We start from the raw sequence: 19,900 nt of genomic DNA, 5'->3' as shown, positions 1-19,900 counted from the left end.
GCTTTATGCTATAAGGAGGCATTTGATGGCAGGAGCTACACTTACAAATGTTCACGCCACAATAAAACAGTCAGTCCCCGAGGTGCCCTAGAATGTTTTCCTCTCATAACAATAGTTAACAGTCTACTGCATAATATTCCGAGAAGAGTGTTCTCTCCTCCCGGCTGCTGTTCCTGAATAGCAAGAACAGTCAAAGTTGCAATTTGCTCACCACAATGGAAACCTTATAGCTGAAATTTTTAAGTGAGGTATATGAGTGACCTATTCACAGACGACTTCAGGGATGGAAGCAAAGAACTATGAGGAAAAGAGAAAAAACTGCTAGTGTTGTTTGGAGCCAAGAGAATCCACACATTGTACCCTATGGTTAGTGTTTTTATTATTTTAAAATCGTACCTTGTGTTTATTACTATTGCTGATTTCATTGGAAACTGATTTGGCACCATTTTGGTGAAAAAAAAGGTCTACAAATTATACAAAATAAATAAAATACCAGCAGTTAATGTGATGCATTATCGCCTCTCTCACGGTATATAGTAAAATAAAGTCCAATCAGAGTTTTTAAGAGAATCTCTATCAGTTTCTTTTTATGATGAGTGGGCTCTCCATAGCTCAAAACATATCTATATTGAAATCAGGCAAGCTATTTCTCAAATTTGGGGGAAATAGCTTGCCTTATTTCTGAATCAATCTCTGAATTTTACCTATGCTGTTCCATGAACCCCAACTCACTCCTATTCACTTAACCCCTTTCCACATCCACCCATCTAGCTCTAAATTTCTTCCTCTTTTTCTCAGACCTAGCCTGTGCGGGCAGAATTAATTATGACAGGCTGAATGAAAGAGAGGGAGAGGAAAGAAACACAGACAAGGAGGGTGTAAATATCTTTCTTCATTATTTCCATTTGTCATGACTTATTGATAGCATACTTATCAACTGTCCTGGGGGGCGGCGGCGAATGGAACATCCCATTTCCCCTCACAAGAGCACAACAGCCATTTTGGATGCCATGTTCTCATGTGTCAGGGACTGGGCAGAGGAAGAGTGGTGGAGACCACCTCCCCTTCCTGACCCTTCCAGGAAGGAGGAAGAGGAAGACCCTCCCTCAACAGGGGTTTGAGGGAGGTCACAGCTCAGAGGCAGATGAGAGGAAAGGTTTGGAAATAATGGGAGGGGAGGAGGCAGGACCAGAATGACAGCTGACTGACACAGTGTCTTTAGAAAGCATTCTAGACATCCCCCTCCCAGAACCAGGCGAGCCTTGAAAGTAGGAGAGCAAAGAGCTCAAAGACAGACGGCACGTAGCAACACCTGTAGAAGTGATGAATAAGGAAGTGGGAGAGAAGGGTGGGGTGAAGATTCACTCAGGACAACACCATTATCCAAGAGGCTGGGTCTAATAGCCTTTCTGTGCTGGTCCCGGGGGTAAGGTACCTTGGGTGTAGCAAAGTCCACACGAAGAGGGGCAAGGTCCGAGGCAGAGTGCCGGGCGGTGAACAGGAACGCTGGAACAGGAGGCTGTGCAGGGAACAGGAACACCGGAGGGTCGGGAACAGGAGGCCGAGCAGGGAACAGGAGTACCGGATAGTCAGGAACAGGAGGCCGAGCAGGGATCAAGAACGCAGGAAGGTCCGAAGCCAACAACGACGTTGCTCCCGCAACCTGGGGCCGGGCTGACTGGGCTTTTATCCTCTTCTAAGGCCAGGGGCGGTCCCGGCCCCCAGGAGCCCCGCCTCCTCTGGCCTTAAGGCGAGCACTCCTCCTGGGGGCAACCAGTTCCCTTCGCCTCTCTGCTCTAAACCTCTGCAGATCAGGAGAGGCCGAAGGGTTACTGGGCCCTGGAGGAGGCTCACCTGTGGCCACTGAGTCGTCAAGCCTCTCTGGGGCCAGAAGGGCTTCACCTGGGGCCAGCTCCTGATGCACTGCCACAGGTGCAGGCTCTTCAGCATCTAGGCCTGGCCCCAGTTCAGCCGGCCCTGGAGGCGGGGACTCCTGTGCAGGCCGGGATTCCTCTGTTTCATCCTCCGAATCGGAATCCCAGGCCATCACACCATCCCCCCTCCCAGGCCCCCCCCTCAACCGAGGGTCCGGACCCGGCTTGCCGGGGTACGTCGCATGGAACTCTCGGAGGCAGGCAGGTGCGTGGACGTTGGCCGCTGGTTCCCAGGAACGGTCCTCCGGTCCGTACCCCTTCCAGTCAATGAGATACTGCAGCTTCCCCCTGCGGTATCGGGAGTCCAGGATGCGTTCCACCTCGTACTCAGGCTCTCCCCGAACCAACACTGGCTGCGGTCGGGGACGGTTCGGGTGGAACTCGTCGGGTGGGGCCACCGGACTCAAAAGGGACCTGTGGAAGACCGGGTGAACCTTCAGGGTTGCGGGTAACCGGAGACGAAATGCCACAGGAGAGACTTGGTCTACGATAGGGAACGGGCCGGTGAAGCGGGCGTCCAACTTCCGCGAAGGTCGAGAGGGGTGGAGGTGGCGAGTGGAGAGCCAAACCAGGTCACCGACGCGAAGTTCCGGCCCCACCTGGCGGTGGCGGTCGGCCTGGGCCTTGTACGCTTCCTTGGCCTGGTGCAGTTGCTCCACCAAAAGCTGTTGCTGGGACTGGAGCTCTTGAAGCCACTCCGTCACCGCCGGGACTGCGGATGTCGGCAGCACCTCTGGAAACAGCCGTGGATGATAACCATAACTGGCCTGGAACGGGGTCTGCTGGGTGGACGCATTCACCGCGTTATTGTAGGCGAACTCCGCCAATGCCAGGTGGTCGACCCAGTCATCCTGCTGGTAGCTGCAGTAACACCGGAGGTACTGCTCCAGCACCGCGTTCGCCCGTTCCGTCTGGCCATCGGTCTGGGGGTGGTAGGCTGACGAGAGGCAGACCTCCGTCCCGAGGGTCCGGTGTAGTGCTTGCCAGAACCGGGATGTGAACTGAACGCCCCGGTCGGACACCACGCGCTCAGGTAGGCCATGCAGGCGGAAGACATGCTGAAGGTACAGCTGAGCAGTTTCCTTGGCTGTGGGTACAGATGGACAGGGAGCGCAGTGCACCATCTTGGTGAAATGGTCGGAGAAAACCAGAAGGCAGGTACAGCCACGAGACGAGGGTAAGTCCACTACAAAGTCCAACGAAACCGTGTGCCAAGGGTGCGGTGGCACTGGCAATGGCTGAAGTAGGCCGGGGGGTCGCCCGGTAGGTCCCTTGGCGCGCCGGCAGACATCACAACCAGCCACGTAGCGAGCCACGTCAGCCTTCAGGCGGGGCCACCAAAACTCTCGACTGACCAGATGGGTGGTCCGATACCGTCCAAAGTGCCCCGCTGCTGGGGCATCATGGGCCATCCGGAGAACCTCCAGCCGTAGTGGCCCTGGCGGGATGTACAAACGACCGTGGTGCAGCAGAAGGCCCTGATGCAGGACCAGCCCCGGATACTGTGGGCTGGACCCTTCAGCCAGCTCCCGGAGTCGTTCCTGGGCCCAAGCGTCGACCCGCAGCTGTTCCCGCACCCGAACCTGCAGCGGCTGCGCCTCCTGGGTGGCCAGGAATGCAGCCGGAGGTAGGATCGTGGTGGGTTCTGCTTGCTGTACCGTGTCTGCGTTGTCGTCAGGTTTCCGGGACAGGGCATCCGCCTTCTGATTCTGAGAGCTAGGGATGTAGCGGATCCGGAACTGGAACCGGGAAAAGAACAACGCCCACCGGATCTGTCTTTGGTTCAGCTTGCGGGTGGTCTGGAGGTACTCCAGGTTCCGGTGGTCGGTTCTCACCTCCACCGGATGTCGTGCCCCCTCAAGATGGTGGCGCCAGACCTCAAAGGCTACCTTGATGGCCAGTAGTTCCCGCTCCCACACAGTATAGTTACGCTCCGCTGGTAGGAGCTGGCGGGAATAGAAGGCACAGGGTAAGAGTGGCGCTTCAGGACCAATCTGTTGAGACAAGACGGCACCGAGAGCCGTACTGGAAGCGTCGGTCTCCACCACAAAGGGTCGAGAGGGGTCAGGATGTTGTAAGATTGGTGCCCTCTGGAAACAGGCCTTCAACCCCTGAAACGCCTCCTCTGCCTCCTTGTCCCAGGAAAACGGCGTCTTTGGGCGCAGTAGCCGGGTCAACGGGGTGGTGCGATGAGCATAATCAGCGATGAAGGTCCGGTAGTAATTGGCGAACCCCAGGAAACGCTGTAGGTCCTTGCGGTTCCGGGGTGCCGCCCATTCTTGAACCGCTGTCACCTTCCCCGGGTCCATTTGCACCCCATCTGGAGAGAGCCGGTGACCAAGGAAGTCCACAGTCCGCTGATGGAACTCGCACTTGCTGAGCTTTGCGTACAAACGGTGCTCACGCAAGCGCTGCAGCACGGTCCGGACATGTCCCTCATGGCGAGCCGGGTCACGGGAGTAAATCAGTATGTCATCCAAATACACCACCACGTACTTGTCTAACAGGTCCTGAAACACGTGGTTGATGTAGCGTTGAAACACAGCAGGCGCGTTGCACAAACCGAAAGGCATAACCAAATATTCGAACTGCCCGTACCGGGTCCCAAACGCTGTCTTCCACTCATCCCCGGCTCGGATCCGAATCAAGTTGTAGGCCCCCCGGAGGTCCAGCTTGGTGAACACCTGTGCCCCTTGCACCCGCTCCAGCAGCTCCGAGATAAGGGGCAAGGGGTACCGGTCTGGGACGGTAATTTTGTTCAGGGCTCGGTAATCATGGCAAGGGCGGAGTTCCCCACATTTCTTCTTAACAAAAAGCACCGGCGCCGCGGTGGGCGAGGTGGAAGGCCTAATGAACCCACGCTCCAGGTTCTTGCGCAAGAAGTCCTGCAAAGCCTCGCGCTCTGGCTCTGTTAGGGAATATAAGCGACTCACAGGTAAAGGCGCTCCGGGTTGGAGGTCTATGCCGCAGTCAAAAGGCCGATGCGGCGGCAGCTGGTCTGCCCCCCGTTCCTCGAACACGTCCTGGTAGTCCTGGTACACGGCTGGGAGCGTGGGTGCTGCCTCCTCTGAGGGCGCGGCCGCCAGCGTTCCGGATTGAGCATGGGAACATGGGTCTGGGAAGTGCACGGTCCGTTTGACCCAGTCAATCTGAACGTTGTGGGCCTCCAGCCAGTCCATCCCGAGCACCAGGGGGAAGCGGGGCATAGAGGCAATGTCCAAAGTTCGCAACTCCCGGTGCTGCTGGAGACACAGGACCAGAGGCTGGGTCTCCTGAGTAACGGCACCTGAACGCAGAAGTCGTCCGTCAATCGCTTCCACCTGGACCGGTACTGGCTTGTTCCGAAGTGGCACCTGATGATGGGCGGCAAAAGCAGCGTCCATATAGGAGCGGGTTGCCCCTGAATCTACCAAAGCATGGGTGAGGATCCAGGGCCCACCTGGAGGGTATAAACGTACCGAAACCATAAGATGTTGCAAGTCCATTGGTGCGGGCCCATTCTGTACGGTTTGGGACCCCCGGTAGCTAGGGCCATCAGCTACTGGGGTTGGCGGTTTCCCTGCGGCTGGCGTTTCTCAGGGCAGGACCGAGCGAAGTGTCCACTTCCGCCACAGTAAAGACAGAGATTTCCATCCCGACGCCGCGCCTTCTCTGCGGGGGAAAGGCGTGGCCGCACTGCCCCGAGCTGCATAGGCTCCTCCGTTAAATCAGTTGTGACCGTGGGGCTGCCGGAAAAAGCTGGTGCCGTGAACTGGAAGTGTCGGCGACCCCGGGCCTGACGACGATCCTCCAACCGGTCGCCTATTTGTAGACTCCGTTGAATGAGAGTGTCCAGCGTGGTGGGGCGTTCCATTGTGGCCAACTGGTCCAGTACCTCGTCCGAAAGCCCTTCGAGATACTGGTCCCGCAGTGCCGAGTCATTCCAGGTCAAGTCCTGTGCCAACAGCCGGAACTCCGTGGTATATGTGGCCACCGTGGACTTGCCCTGTTTCAAATGCCGAATCGCCCGGTTGGCTTGACTCTCTTTCTGGGGGTTGCCGAACGCGGCCTCCAAACGATTGCAAAACCCCGTATAGTCTGCCAGCAAGGGGGAGTCTTGCCTGAGTAGCGGCAACGCCCACTTGGCCGCCTGGTCCTTTAACAAGCTAATCAAAAAGTGCACCTTGGTACGGTCGTCAGGAAAGTTCCGGGCTCGCCCCTGAATATACAGTTTGGCCTGGGCCAGGAACATGGGAAAGCTGGCCGGGGCTCCATCAAATTTCTCAGGCAAAGCCACTGGGTACTTGCCCGGAGCCGGGGCGTCGGCCCCAGAAGCCGGTAGGGCTTCCAAGCGTTGCTGAAGTGCCTCAACCGCGTCACTGAGCTGCTGCACGGTGTGAGACAAGGCCTGGTTCTCCTGGGCCAAAGCCACCAGTGCAGCCGCCTGTTCAGCCATGGCCTCTGGCTCTTCCCGAACGCACCCCGACGAAGGGGGAGTGCGGGAGGTGGCGGGAGCAAACTGTGCTGGTCCCGGGGGTAAGGTACCTTGGGTGTAGCAAAGTCCACACGAAGAGGGGCAAGGTCCGAGGCAGAGTGCCGGGCGGTGAACAGGAACGCTGGAACAGGAGGCTGTGCAGGGAACAGGAACACCGGAGGGTCGGGAACAGGAGGCCGAGCAGGGAACAGGAGTACCGGATAGTCAGGAACAGGAGGCCGAGCAGGGATCAAGAACGCAGGAAGGTCCGAAGCCAACAACGACGTTGCTCCCGCAACCTGGGGCCGGGCTGACTGGGCTTTTATCCTCTTCTAAGGCCAGGGGCGGTCCCGGCCCCCAGGAGCCCCGCCTCCTCTGGCCTTAAGGCGAGCACTCCTCCTGGGGGCAACCAGTTCCCTTCGCCTCTCTGCTCTAAACCTCTGCAGATCAGGAGAGGCCGAAGGGTTACTGGGCCCTGGAGGAGGCTCACCTGTGGCCACTGAGTCGTCAAGCCTCTCTGGGGCCAGAAGGGCTTCACCTGGGGCCAGCTCCTGATGCACTGCCACAGGTGCAGGCTCTTCAGCATCTAGGCCTGGCCCCAGTTCAGCCGGCCCTGGAGGCGGGGACTCCTGTGCAGGCCGGGATTCCTCTGTTTCATCCTCCGAATCGGAATCCCAGGCCATCACACTTTCTTTGTAATCTTGAAATAAAAAGGATGGTAAGAAACTTTTCCTTGTCTTTGTACTTTCCTGGGCAACCAGACGGGAGTTGCTGACAGCATTCTGACATCATGTGATTTGGGGCCGTGAGATCAATCTGTGATCAATCTGTGATCTTGCAAGTCAATCAATCTGAGATCAATCTGTGATCTTGCAAGTCCGTGATCTTGCATGCTGCCCCAAAGGACATATTTTTGGGCACCATTTCTGAAAAACTCTTTTTCCAGGTCTGCCATCTCATGCTGGTCACATGGGTTGTGTGGGAGCACACAGACCTGAAAGGTGGCGTCTCAGTTTTGGGCCATGTCGTATTGGAAGTTATGTTATAGGAATGCCAACTTCAGACATGTGGATGGTGAGCAGCAGAGGAAGAGACTGGGGCAGGTCATGGGGGAAGGACGATTGAGGAATTATTCTCTAACCAGGATTAAAATCCAAATTGAGAATAACTGGTGGGAAAGGGCATAATGCTCTGCTTGCGTTTAAGGAGAGCGTTACAAGTCCCACAGACTTATATTTCCCAGACCAAAAGTAACAGTGACATCAGTACAGTGCTACCTTGGTTCTCAAACGTAATCCATTCTGGAAGATCATTCGACTTCCAAAATGTTCGAAAACTGAAGCACAAAGGACTGGCTGCAAATCCAGTTAAGAAAATTGAAAAACATGGAGCGGAAGCAGTTTGACTTATGATGGGGTGTTTTTCCGAGTTTTTGGCATTTGAAAAGTGAAACGTTCTACTTCCAAGACACTCGAAAACCGAGGTACCACTGTAACCATTTAAAATCCTAACAAGAGTGAAGAAATCAGAACCATGGAATGGATCGCTATGTAATAAAGACTCAACTGACCCTCAGAAAGGATGACTCACAAGGTTTTAATTTCTTTCTGTGGACACATTAGTATAAAAAGATGAAAGATTATCTTTGGTGCATGCCTTATTTTTGTGCCTCGTGCTCACAAGAGATCCAAAATGGACCAAGAAATGGACCGTAATAATGTATTGAGTTGTGACATAACATCATTCACTTTGCTGATTCATTATATACAGTTTTTTCCAAAGGCCACAAACCACTGATGGCCAGAGATGCACCGAAACTCTAATGATTGTGCTGCAGAAACCAAAGTAGAAAAGAAATGTTTTCATATCTTCTGTCAGTGTGCAGCAAAGGGAAAAAAGGCATCTGTTGAAAAGGTTGTGACATGCCTGAAGTCTGGCAATATACCAAGGCTATTTTTGAAAGCATTTGTGAGTGAGATTAATGGTCCTATTCTTGAGGTGCCAATACAGTTTGGGCTGTAGCTCACCTTGCTTTTTGTAATCCATGACATAATAACACAAAATATTGTCTTGATCTTCCAAAGAGATCTACTTCTAAGCTAAAAGAAGCATTTGAAAGAAACAAAAAAGTACAATGCTTTTATTTTACAGTGCCATACACTGCAATTTTCCAAGAGATTTAAAGCAACATTATACATATTGGTACTAATGTCTCTTTAAATCTCTTGGAAAATTGCAGCATATGGCATTGTGAAATAAAAGCATTGTACATTTTTGTTTCTTTCAGATATTCTTTAAGACTGAGAATGGGCATTGTGGATTATATAATTTTATTCTTTCAATAACCTGAACTATAATGGAAGTTAGAATAAATGCCAAATATAATGAAAGTTAAAATACATAATGGGATACGAATACACCCAGATAGGTCCCCCCCCCCAATTGAATTTCCTCAGAAATTGGTACACTATATTAGTTATTTAAAAAAACCAACATTAGAAGCTCAGCTCAAATCTATATTGCAGGTCAATAAAGGTAGCACTAGGGATAAGGAGGGGACAGGGTGGCACTGTGGTCTAAACCACTGAGCCTAGGGCTTGCTGATCAGAAGGTCGGCGCTTCGAATCCCCGCGATGTAGTGAGCTCCCATTGTTCAGTCCCTGCTCCTGCCAACCTAGCAGTTCAAAAGCACGTCAAAGTGCAGGTAGATAAATAGGTACCACCCCGGCAGAAAGGTAAACGGCCTTTCTGTGCACTGCTCTGGTTCGCCAGAAGCGACTTAGTCATGCTGGCCACATGACCCAGAAGCTGTCTGAGGACAAACGCTGGCTCCCTCGGCCAGTAAAGCGAGATGAGTCGTCCACAACTGGACCTAACGGTCATAGGTCCCTTTACCTTTAGGGGTAAGGGGATGCATAGGTGGTTAAGGAGCAGAACCACAGACATTATTAGAGGGAAGAAGGCTTCCTTTAGAACATGGAGGTATTTTCTAAATGAGTAGAGCAAAAAGGAACACAAAGTTTGAGAAACAAAATGCTAGATGACAGTTGTTGTTGTTGTTTAGTCGTTTAGTCGTGTCTGACTCTTCGTGACCCAATGGACCAGAGCACGCCAGGCACTCCTGTCTTCCCCTTCATGGATCACTGCCTTGCCCTGGCAAAGGGCCTTGAATAACTCAGAGAAGCTATGAACTATGCTGTGCAGGGCACCCAAGATGGGCAGGTCATAGTGGAGAGTTTTGACTAAACGTGATCCACCTGGAGGAGGAACCGGCAAGCCACTCCAGTATCCCTGCCAAGAAAACTCCATGATCAAAGACAACAGGCTAGATGACAGTACGAGGTGCTAAAAAAGAATTTGAGGAGCACATTAGCAAAACATAAAGACCACCAACACCACCAACAAAATAAAATACATTAATAACAGGACAGGAAAACACATTAATAACAGGAAGCTGGCTAGGGAATTGGTTGGACTTTGGATAACAGGTGTGCTGTAAGATGATAAGGAGATTGCAAAGAAGCTGGATAAATTTTTTTGTCTCTGTCTTCATGGTGGACCTTGTAGGGCAGGAAGAACTGAGACCAATACTGGGGACAAGAGACAAAGTGGGCGGTGTAATTTGTGAGTTTTAGGGCTGTGTACACACACATGCAGGGACGCGGTTGGCGCTGTGGTCTAAACCACAGAGCCTAGGGCTTGCCAATCAGAAGGTCGGTGGTTTGAATCCCCAAGACGGGGTGAGTTCCTGTTTCTTGGTCCCTGCTCCTGCCAACCTAGCAGTTCGAAAACACGTCAAATTACAAGTAGATATGGTAAATGGGTACCACTCCGGCAGGAAGGTAAACGGTGTTTCTGTGTGCTGCTCTGGTGCTGTGGCCACATGACCCAGAAGCTGTACGCTGGCTCCCTCGGCCGGTAAAGCAAGATGAGTGCCGCAACCCCAGAGTCATCCGCAACTGGACCTAACAGTCAGGGGTCCCTTTACCTTTACACACACATGCATACACACAACAACCAATCCAGTGCACCTAACTGAACCCTGTACATGAACCTTGTATACTGCAGTATTTTCTCTATTTTCCCTTCAAGATGATGTGTAGCTACTATAAAAAAAAATTCCTTAAGCTTTAAGTGACTGGATACATGATCTGGACCTATGCACATGAAGTCACTTATTGGATCAAATGGTCAGATCCTGATAAATGTTCACAGAATGTCATGCATGAAGTGTACAACTGTTTGCTGTTTAATTAAATCTCATCTCACTATATATTTGAATATCATGATCCAACAAAACTATGTGCCATGTGGAAGGAGGACACATGTATCTAGACATTTCTTTTACTATGCCTCCAAATCAGGTCATCGAACCAAAGAGGCAAGCTGCAGAACAATGGCTTGCCTCTTCAGTTCTCATACCCAATTGCAGTGTAAATGTCAAAGAAATTTCCACCCATGTAGACAATGTTTCCTTTATACCAATAGTTTTGCTGGATCCTCACCTATATCATATATTTCCAGTTGCAACACTGCTGCATTTATAGTCATTTTAATTAGTGATATAATCCACTTTAAAGCTGCAGGGAGGCAAGATGAATTTTTAAAAAAATAAATATATTACATTAGAATCGTTACAATATTTATATTGCTTTCTCATTGCTAGCGAATACGCTGCTGTGTAAATTGAATCCAGCCTTCATTTCAAACAAAAATGTGGTGTGACCTTGTTAGCCAAGTTTATATTTCTGTTTCAAGTTCATTGGGATTGGAGCATTTGAATTATCTTCCTTGCCATCACAATATGGCATACAATTCTGAATGCCAGATTTAGTTGACCGATGGGAAATGGAAATGAAAAATTGCCCTGGGCTATGGGAATGTAACTGCATTACATTCTTGGCAGTGGTCACTTTCTATTACATTATGATTATTTTATTACTAAGCATATCAAAAAAGCCTTAAGATTCTTGAGGGGGAAAAAACCCCTCTATGCCAGTATGTTTTGCTCCCAGAAAATAAATATTTGCAATATAATTTCTCAAGTAAGTAATTATCTAAGTAATTATGTTATGTGCAGTGATTATACAACACAATATGTAATCTACCAATGATCTCAAAAGTTAATAGGTGGCAGAGAAAATACATATTGTAATATTATTGTATTGTGGAAATTTCCTCATGAAAATAAAACTGAGGGGAATCTAATTTCTGATCTAGCTGGATAACCTAGCTTGACTTTTGAAACTTTCTCCAGTTTTAATTTTTATTGATACAATCCCTCTTGAAAGGAATCATATCCGACTTTAAAGTAAGCCCAAAATGTAATTATGATTCATTCTGATCAGGACAATGTGTTATAGCTCTGAAAAATTAATCATAGATTTTAATCTACCAATTAAAAAGTATAATATCACAGCTATTCTATCTGAATCAAAAGGTCAAGGTTCCAATAGGAATAAATGAGGCTCATTTTATCATACTCCCTTTTACTAAAAGCATTACACTTTTTCCAGACTGTTGCTGTTTGTCAATCTGTGGCACAATATAAAGCCAATAGTCGGATTTACTTTCAGGTAAACACACACTGGACTTCACTGTAAGTCACATTTGTTCCAGTTGAAATAGATGGAACTTAAGTTAGCCATCCTTGAAACCAATAGGAAGTAAGTCATGGCTAACTTCCATCTGGAGAATCTAACCCAGGGTGTGTAGTGGGTTGACAGTGGACTAGGGACATCTGGTAGCCTTGAGCAAGTGATGAACCCTCCAAGCAACAGATAGAACAGAGAGATAAAGTTGTATTGTCGTCTGCATATTGGTGACACCCAGAGCTTTTTTCCAACAGGAACTCAGGGGAACTCAGTTGTCAGGTGGGTTCCAGCAGCTCTTAGGTAGGTGCCATTGCTGCTCTAAGAGAACAAGGGAGGCATTCATGGTGAGTTAGTTAGCATTGGTGACACCTCATTCCAAATCTACTGTTAACAGATTCAACCATTTCAGATACATGCTCCATAGCACGGTGAACCTGATGAAACAGTGTCGGACTCAACAGGAATATTTCCATGGCACCAAACAACAGACATCAAATCAGCAAACCCTGATATATTTTCTGGTTAGGTCAAATGCATGCTTTTACAATTCAATTATTTCAGAATCAAATATTCTCTTTAAAACATCTCTTTAAAACATTATCTGCTGGTTATAAGTATTTTGTACTAGTAACACAAGAGGTAGGGAGTCCAATACCCGCCATATGCAAAAAAACCCTCCTCATTCCCCATAATTATTTAGGAATGGGTGGCATAAAAAATGTAAACTATTGTCTTTAGTAATCTCATCTCTTTCCATGGATCTCTCCAACTCATTCGAATACCTGCCTGGAGGGGGAGGAATTGCTACTTTGAAACCTGTTCTGAGACTGTCATGGAACTGAGTAGAAGTATGGAAAGACAGAGAAGAGAGCCAAAATTGATTCATGGGTGGTATACAGTGGTACCTCAGGTTACATACGCTTCAGGTTGCATACGCTTCAGGTTACAGACTCTGCTAACCCAGAAATATTACCTCAGGTTAAGAACTTTTCTTCAGGATGAGAACAGAAATCGTGCAGTGGCAGCACAGTGGCAGCAGGAGGTCCCATTAGCTAAAGTGGTGCTTCAGGTTAAGAACAGTTTCAGGTTGAGAACAGACCTCCAGAACGAATGAAGTTCTTAACCCAAGGTACCACTTTAACTATCTCAATTCTTTGCAGAAGCTTACGAAAAGCTTGGCCTATCACTCAACATCCCAAAAACCAAAGTGCTGCACAATCAGGTACAAAATAACCCCTCTGCAGCACCACAAATCCAACCCAATGGTGTAATGTTGAAAAATGTCAATCACTTCTCATACCTAGGCAGTTATCTTTCCACAAGGGCCAACATTGATGCTGAAATCCAGCATTGCCTGAGCTCTGTGAGTGCGGCTTTCTCCCGGCTGAAGTGCAGAGTGTTTGAGGACCGGGACATTCGCAGGGAAACCAAAATGCTTGTTTGCAAAGCTATTGTACTGCCAACCTTACTATATGCTTGTGAAACATGGACCAATCTAAAAAAATGTAAACACTGACAACTGGGAAACACTGGCCTGTGAGCGCTCCAGTTGGAGAACAGCCTTTACCAAAGGTGTCATGGGCTTTGAAGACACTCAAACTCAGGACGCAAGGGAGAAACGTGCTAAGAGGAAGGCACGCTTGGCAAATCCATACCATGATCAACTTCCGCCCAGAAACCAATGTCCCTGTGGAAGGATGTGTGGATTCAGAATTGGCCTCCACAGTCACTTACGGACTCACTGTTAAAACCGTGTTTATGGAAGACAATCTTACTTGGCTATGAGTGATCACCAAATAAGAATTATCTCAATTATTGGTTTTAGTTTTGTGTGCTCATTGACAATATAATGGTAAAGGTAAAGGTACCTCTGACAGTTAAGTCCAGTCGTGGATGACTCTGGGGTTGCGGCGCTCATCTCACTCTATAGGCAGAGGGAGCTGGTGTTTGTCTGCAGACAGCTTCCAGGTCATGTGGCCAGCATGACTAAGCTGCTTCTGGCAAACCAGAGCAGCGCACAGAAATGCCATTTACCTTCCCGCTGAAGCGGTACCTATTTATCTATTTGCCCTTGATGTGCTTTCGAACTTGGAGCTGGGACCGAGCAACAGGAGCTCACCCCGTCACGGGGATTCAAACTGACAACCTTCTCATCGGCAAACCCTAGGCTCTGTGGTTTAGACCATAGCCCCACCCACACCCCCATTGACAATACAGACTTTTTTAAAAAAATTAATATAACACTAGCAATGGCAAATTTTACTTGCTTATTTATTTTTTTGGCCAAACTATATCTTGTCACACTGGTTTCAATATGAATTAGTCATACCTGGCTGGATTGAGGCCAATGCTCAAAACATTTCTACATACAGTGGTACCTTGGGTTACATAGGCTTCAGGTTACATACGCTTCAGGTTACAGACTCTGCTAACCCAGAAATAGTACCTCGGGTTAAGAACTTTGCTTCAGGATGAGAACGGAAATCATGCAGTGGCGGTGCAGCAGCAGCGGGAGACCCCATTAGCTAAAGTGGTGCTTCAGGTTAAGAACAGTTTCAGGTTAAGAACAGACCTCCGGAACGAATTAAGTACTTAACCCGAGGTACCACTGTACAGCTGCCGCAAACTGAGTAAAAGTTAAAGACTTTTTATGACACTGGTAAATAAGTATTAAGGTTTTTGTCTTATCTTCAGCTTGGTCTTTGGGGCTTTGGCACTTCAGTTTCATATTAAACTTGACTGCTGAACTTTGTTGACCTGTTGTATTTTGTGGGGTTGACTTTCGCTGGCAGACTTCAAGACATCAGTGCATGTAAGATGCGCACCACATGCATTTCTTGGTGTAAGATAAATAGGCAGGCAGAGGATGTTAAAGAAAAGATAGTACTGAGCTCCGTGAAATTACACTGAGTGACAGCAGCAGAATACTGATCCATCTGGCAATTTTAAACAATGTGTCTGGCAATTTACGGGCAGTAATTCTGCCAGCCTTGACAAAAGGCAGAAATATTTCTTATCGCTTCTGAACAAGACACCTGCAAGCCCAGATCCAGCTCTTATAAATCTAGCTGCAGAGTCAGTGAGCAATCTGCGCAACGCGTATACAGCCTATTGACCTTTAAAGAAGTGGGAAAGGCCACAGACAAATCGTAAAAAAACCCACATAAATTATCTGTAACTTTGACATATGTCAATGATAAACTATCTCCTTTTGGTTTATGTTTCAAATCTTCCTGCTCATGTGGTACTTTTAACATCCTATCAGCTAATTAATGAGAAGGAGACAGAGAGGGGGAGATGTCTAAAAGTGTCTTGACAAAACTGCAGTATGGTGTAGTGGTTAGAAGGCCATGTTAGGGGACTGGTCCAAGCCCCTCCTCACCTTTGAAGTTCACCAAGGAATATTGAGCCTGTCATGAATTCTCAGGCTAACCCACCTGAATGGTGGTTGTGAAAAAGGGATGAGGGAGCTATAGTTCTGTTTTCTAGTTTATTATCACCATCCTATTTTATTTTCAAAGCACCAAAGGATGCTAGACACTGTACAGCAGTAACTGACATCACAGAGTCCAGTCTGCAGAAGACGAAAACATGCAAATAAAGTTACCCTGACAAGTGAAACTTTGTACCTGTGTGACTTTCCCCTCACAAAGTACAAAAAGAGGAAACCCGTGTTATTACAATTATGTGCTATTGCTTCCTCCGTTGTTTTTAAAACTATCACAGCAAAGAGTTTAAAATATGATTTGGTTGTGTATGTATGTATCTTTGTACATTTTTACATAAAATGTAAACGTATTTTTGTGTGTACCGAAAAATCTGTTTCCTTCGGTAGACTTCCTTCAAAATTAGCTTTTTTGTGTAATGCAGATTGGAAAATAGGACGAACTCATTTGATTTGTTTCTTCACAAGCAGTTGATTGGAAACATAGTGAATCTAAGACCACAGCTATTTAGCTGTCTGGATCAATATTCTCAATCCCCTTTGCAATTAAAAAAATAATTCAAATCAGGTTATTATGAAGTTTCTCTCCTCTTTTCCAGCGAGGATGAGTTTAACATTTTTAATATTTTCTGACCAGATAAATTGAGAGAGCCTGATTTCATGCCAGGCAATTACATCTATGGTGAACAGTGATATACATGGCTCTTTATAGATTGCCTTCTACATTAAATTTCCTCCTTGTGTGTGTTCCTGCTTGATTTCTTCATTGCAGCTGACAGCCTGATGACTCTTAATACTGTTCTTCCCTTCCATTTCTCTCAAATCTATTTTCTTGTCAGCTTATTACCATGCCTTGCTATATCCGTCTCATTTCTTGTGGTTCTTTACTTAGGAATTTACCAATATATTTGAATCTGCCGTGAACTCTATTTGCACTCTATTAGCCAGGTACTTAAATGACTGCAGCCTTACTGAATCAGATTACATTTCACATTGTCCTTTATTATTTAATGAGACTTCTAATTTAGAATCATGAAAACTTCCATAAAGCATTATCTACGGGAACTTTTCTCTTCTGTCTTTCTTCCTTTCCTTTAAGCATACGGGAAATAAATTAAATTGTGTTGGATGATTTCCTTTCCTTTCTATAAACAGCTTTTACAATAAATGTGGTACCTCTGGGGACACAGATAGTCCCCAGAAATTGTTTTAAAAATGGTATAATCATATGATAAAATCTTATTTTAAAAGTTCAACGGCCAGTTAGACATCCCATCAAGAATGGACTCTGAACAGAGGAAACATTGAACTCCAGGCATGGAAGTGTTAAAACCAGGAGTGTTTGTGAGCTTTTTCTGTTTTCAGATTTCCCACTGGCATCATATGACAGCTGATTGTAGACTCAGTGCTGATCAGGCATACATGTTTTTTCGGTGTCTGCACAACATCAGCCTCATCAAAAAGCAATCTCATTCCCCACCCCTAACCCAACCCATATTTACTATTCATATGTCTGTCTCTCTGTTTTTACTTATTAGATTTTCTGTGGCAATGGTAAAACTGGATTAAATGGGAAAATAATAATATAGGTTGCATATTGATGTTGTTGTTGTTGTTGTTGTTGTTATTAATTTGTACCCAGCCACTCTGGCCAGCTTCCAACAAAAGATTAAAAATGCATTAAAATGTCAGACATTAAAAACTTCCCTCAACTTCCCATCATTATGTAGATAATGCCATGTCAATATTGTGTATAATTTGTGTGCATGAAGAGCATCAAGTTCATAACATACTTCTGTGTGGAAGTGGTGAGTGTTTGCAGACTCCATTTGAAACCCAAGTCAGGGGTGCAGACGGATTAGCTGGAGGGCAAAGCAAAGGCAAAGGCACATCAAAACAGATGTGCCCAGATATCTCAAAGAAAGTGTGAAATTTAGGAAATATGCAGCATTGGCATACCAGGATGAGCTCACGAAACATTCTTAAGGATTTATATAAAGTGTTCAGGCTATTTATAGGGCTACAGGGGCATAGCCCTCCCATTGATAATGCAAATTTATTTTAACCCCCCCCCCCCAAAAAAAAAATCTCAAAGCGACACGCTCTTTCCACATATATTTTATACTTACATGTTATGCTCTGTCAATCAGCTCTGTGCATCACTCACCCAATCCTAATCCAATAGTATTTCTATGGTAAAATGCTTCCTCCCATGTGTCTCTAGGAACCAGGCAGAGTGGCGCCTGCCCTGTGAAACGCCCTCCCATCAGATGTCAAGGGAATAAACAACTATCCTACTTTTAAAAGACATCTGAAGGCAGCCCTGTTTAGGAAAGTTTTTAATGTTTAATGCTGTATTGTGTTTTTAATATTCGATTGGGAGCAGCCCAGAGTGGCTGGGGAAACCCAGCCAGATGGACAGGGTATGAAGAAGAAGAAGAAGAAGAAGACTTCCAGTTTTTTTAGCCTTGGTTGAGGAGCATCCCGCTCCTTCTTTCTGTTATGAGAGCCATCTACATTGATTGAGGATGACTTAGGCTATTCCAGCCCTATCAAATCATACCTATGTTCTGAGCATGCTCAGAGCTGTTCCCCTGAAAGCCAACTCCTTATAGCTTTCAGAATGTTCTGTTAACCAGAGAAACAGTAGGGGGGTTGGATCCTGTGGTTTAGAGGCTGCCCTTGAAACACGCCCAACATGCCTGGTCCTACTCGCCACCAGTGGATCACCAAGGAACTTTCAGCAAGCGAAGAACCAGGAGTTCATCCATGGTTTTAGGTGCCATCCCACCAAGAGAATGGCGCTTACATTTTAAAGACTCCCTAGTCATCCTCTGGCCAGATTAAAGTTGAGGTCAAACACTTGTTCAGTTGCCTCATGAAAGGAATCCTTCTCTGCCAGCAGCCTCAATATTAGACTTCTGCAGCTAAGATCCTTTTCGAATGAAAACAGACCAATTTGCCCCATCCAAAATGTTTGCGCTAGCAAAAGTAAAATGAGAGAAGGTAACAACTGCCATGCTTTGAAACGGCTCGTCTGGTGCAACCCTGAAGTTGAGCCCACAATCCATCAGCTCTGGCCTCGCCAACAGATGTCACTGTAGTCAGAAGGAATTAATTGGTAGGATTAGTGGGCTCAAGAAGCAACACAGAGCTCTGAGCCATCAGATCTGAAAATAGATGTCTCTGTAATAGCATATGTTCAGATCTTAGTCCCTCTGTCACAGGCCAGGAATTGCTGCAAAGTTCCAACAGCAGGCAGATTTGTAGAAATAACAAAAAGTGGGGGGAATGTACGTGAAAGCAGTGGAACTTACCGAAACACATCAAAGCAATCAGCAGCACTCTGCTGTTAATTTTATGAATGAGTTAACTGTGAAAACAAAATCTGTTCGTTCATTATGTGTATTTCCCCAAGGCATAATTCAGAAAAAAAGGAGTTCTTGTCATTGACCCAGTGTGTGGGAAAATAATCCCAGTAAAGAAATGAAAAATATAGTAGCATAATTTTGTTAGATAGGAGCCTTTAAAATTCCCATTTATTTATTTATGAACTTTGCCCCAACTCTGCATAGCCCTTTCTCCCGACATTGATAAAATCTTCATTTCCCAACTTTCAAAAATGGTCATTCCCAAAAGAAACTGAGAGACAGAACAAAGATTTTGAATGGACCACTGAGATTAGCACTGGTAAAGCGTATGGGTGACTTCTGAATCTCTTACAATGAGCTAACATATTCGGTTCTGTAAGATCGTTATTCAAAAATTTGGATAGTTTGTACAATTTTATTTTGTTTGTAAAAAACAGGAAAAAAGCAGGAGAAAATGGCAAGTGGCATGAAGAGCAAGATGCCAGAGTCAGTATATTTCCACAATACTGGTTCCATCACTGAAAAAACCCAAATAATCAGACCATGGCAAAACTAGCCAGGTTTCATTTGTTTGACTGAATGCCCTTAACAGGGCAGTGGAAGAGAAGCTGGTTTTGCAGATAATCTTGTCCAGTTTTGTTTAGTGTTTTATATGTTAGTGGCAAAACCTTAACACTTGCTTGGTAGTTAATAGGCAGCTGGTGCAGATTCTTTTGAACGGTTGTGATATAAAGGGCATTACTGGACCACAGCATCCTGTGCCAGCCACAGACTCAGGACCGGTTGTAGGGGGATGCTCCACAAAGAGAGCATTAAATTGTCTAAACTTGAGGATACCTGGGCATGTGTCACTGTGGGCAAAGGGCACAGTTGCTGCACCAAGCAAAGCTGGGCTTCCATTGGCATTTCTGGTTCTGTGGCCAAAATATTGGGAGATACTAGAACAAGATGGAGATAAATTGAAATTGCAGAGTTTTGACAAACTAAAAAGCAAAGTCCGTGATTGGCTTCATTATCATCAGATAATGGAGGCATACAAATTGGATAGAAAAATTGGCTTCCAGGTGGAAAAATCAAAATTGGAAACAGAATTGCTAGAACCC

General features: G+C 46.7%; 2 protein-coding genes across 2 annotated transcripts in view; one reads left to right on the top strand and one right to left on the bottom strand.

The window, feature by feature from the left end:
- The window catches only part of LOC310660282 (uncharacterized protein), a gene marked incomplete at its 3' end in the record, with an annotated part of 514,773 nt that overhangs the window by 385 nt on the left and 494,488 nt on the right, over nucleotides 1-19,900 (top strand). The gene's annotated exons all lie outside the window — the stretch shown is intronic.
- Nucleotides 116-19,703, bottom strand: LOC310660292 (uncharacterized protein; the record flags this gene model as incomplete). Its single annotated transcript, XM_083404616.1, has 4 exons — nucleotides 116-173; nucleotides 2,004-2,665; nucleotides 2,828-2,992; nucleotides 19,635-19,703. 4 exons carry the CDS (start codon nucleotides 19,701-19,703, stop codon nucleotides 116-118), a joined length of 954 nt encoding a protein of 317 aa, XP_083260742.1.

Source organism: Podarcis tiliguerta (assembly GCF_965153285.1).
Source record: "Podarcis tiliguerta genome assembly, chromosome: 11".
NCBI classification, from domain to species: Eukaryota; Metazoa; Chordata; class Lepidosauria; order Squamata; family Lacertidae; genus Podarcis; species Podarcis tiliguerta.
This window is presented reverse-complemented; position numbering and strand designations above follow the sequence as displayed.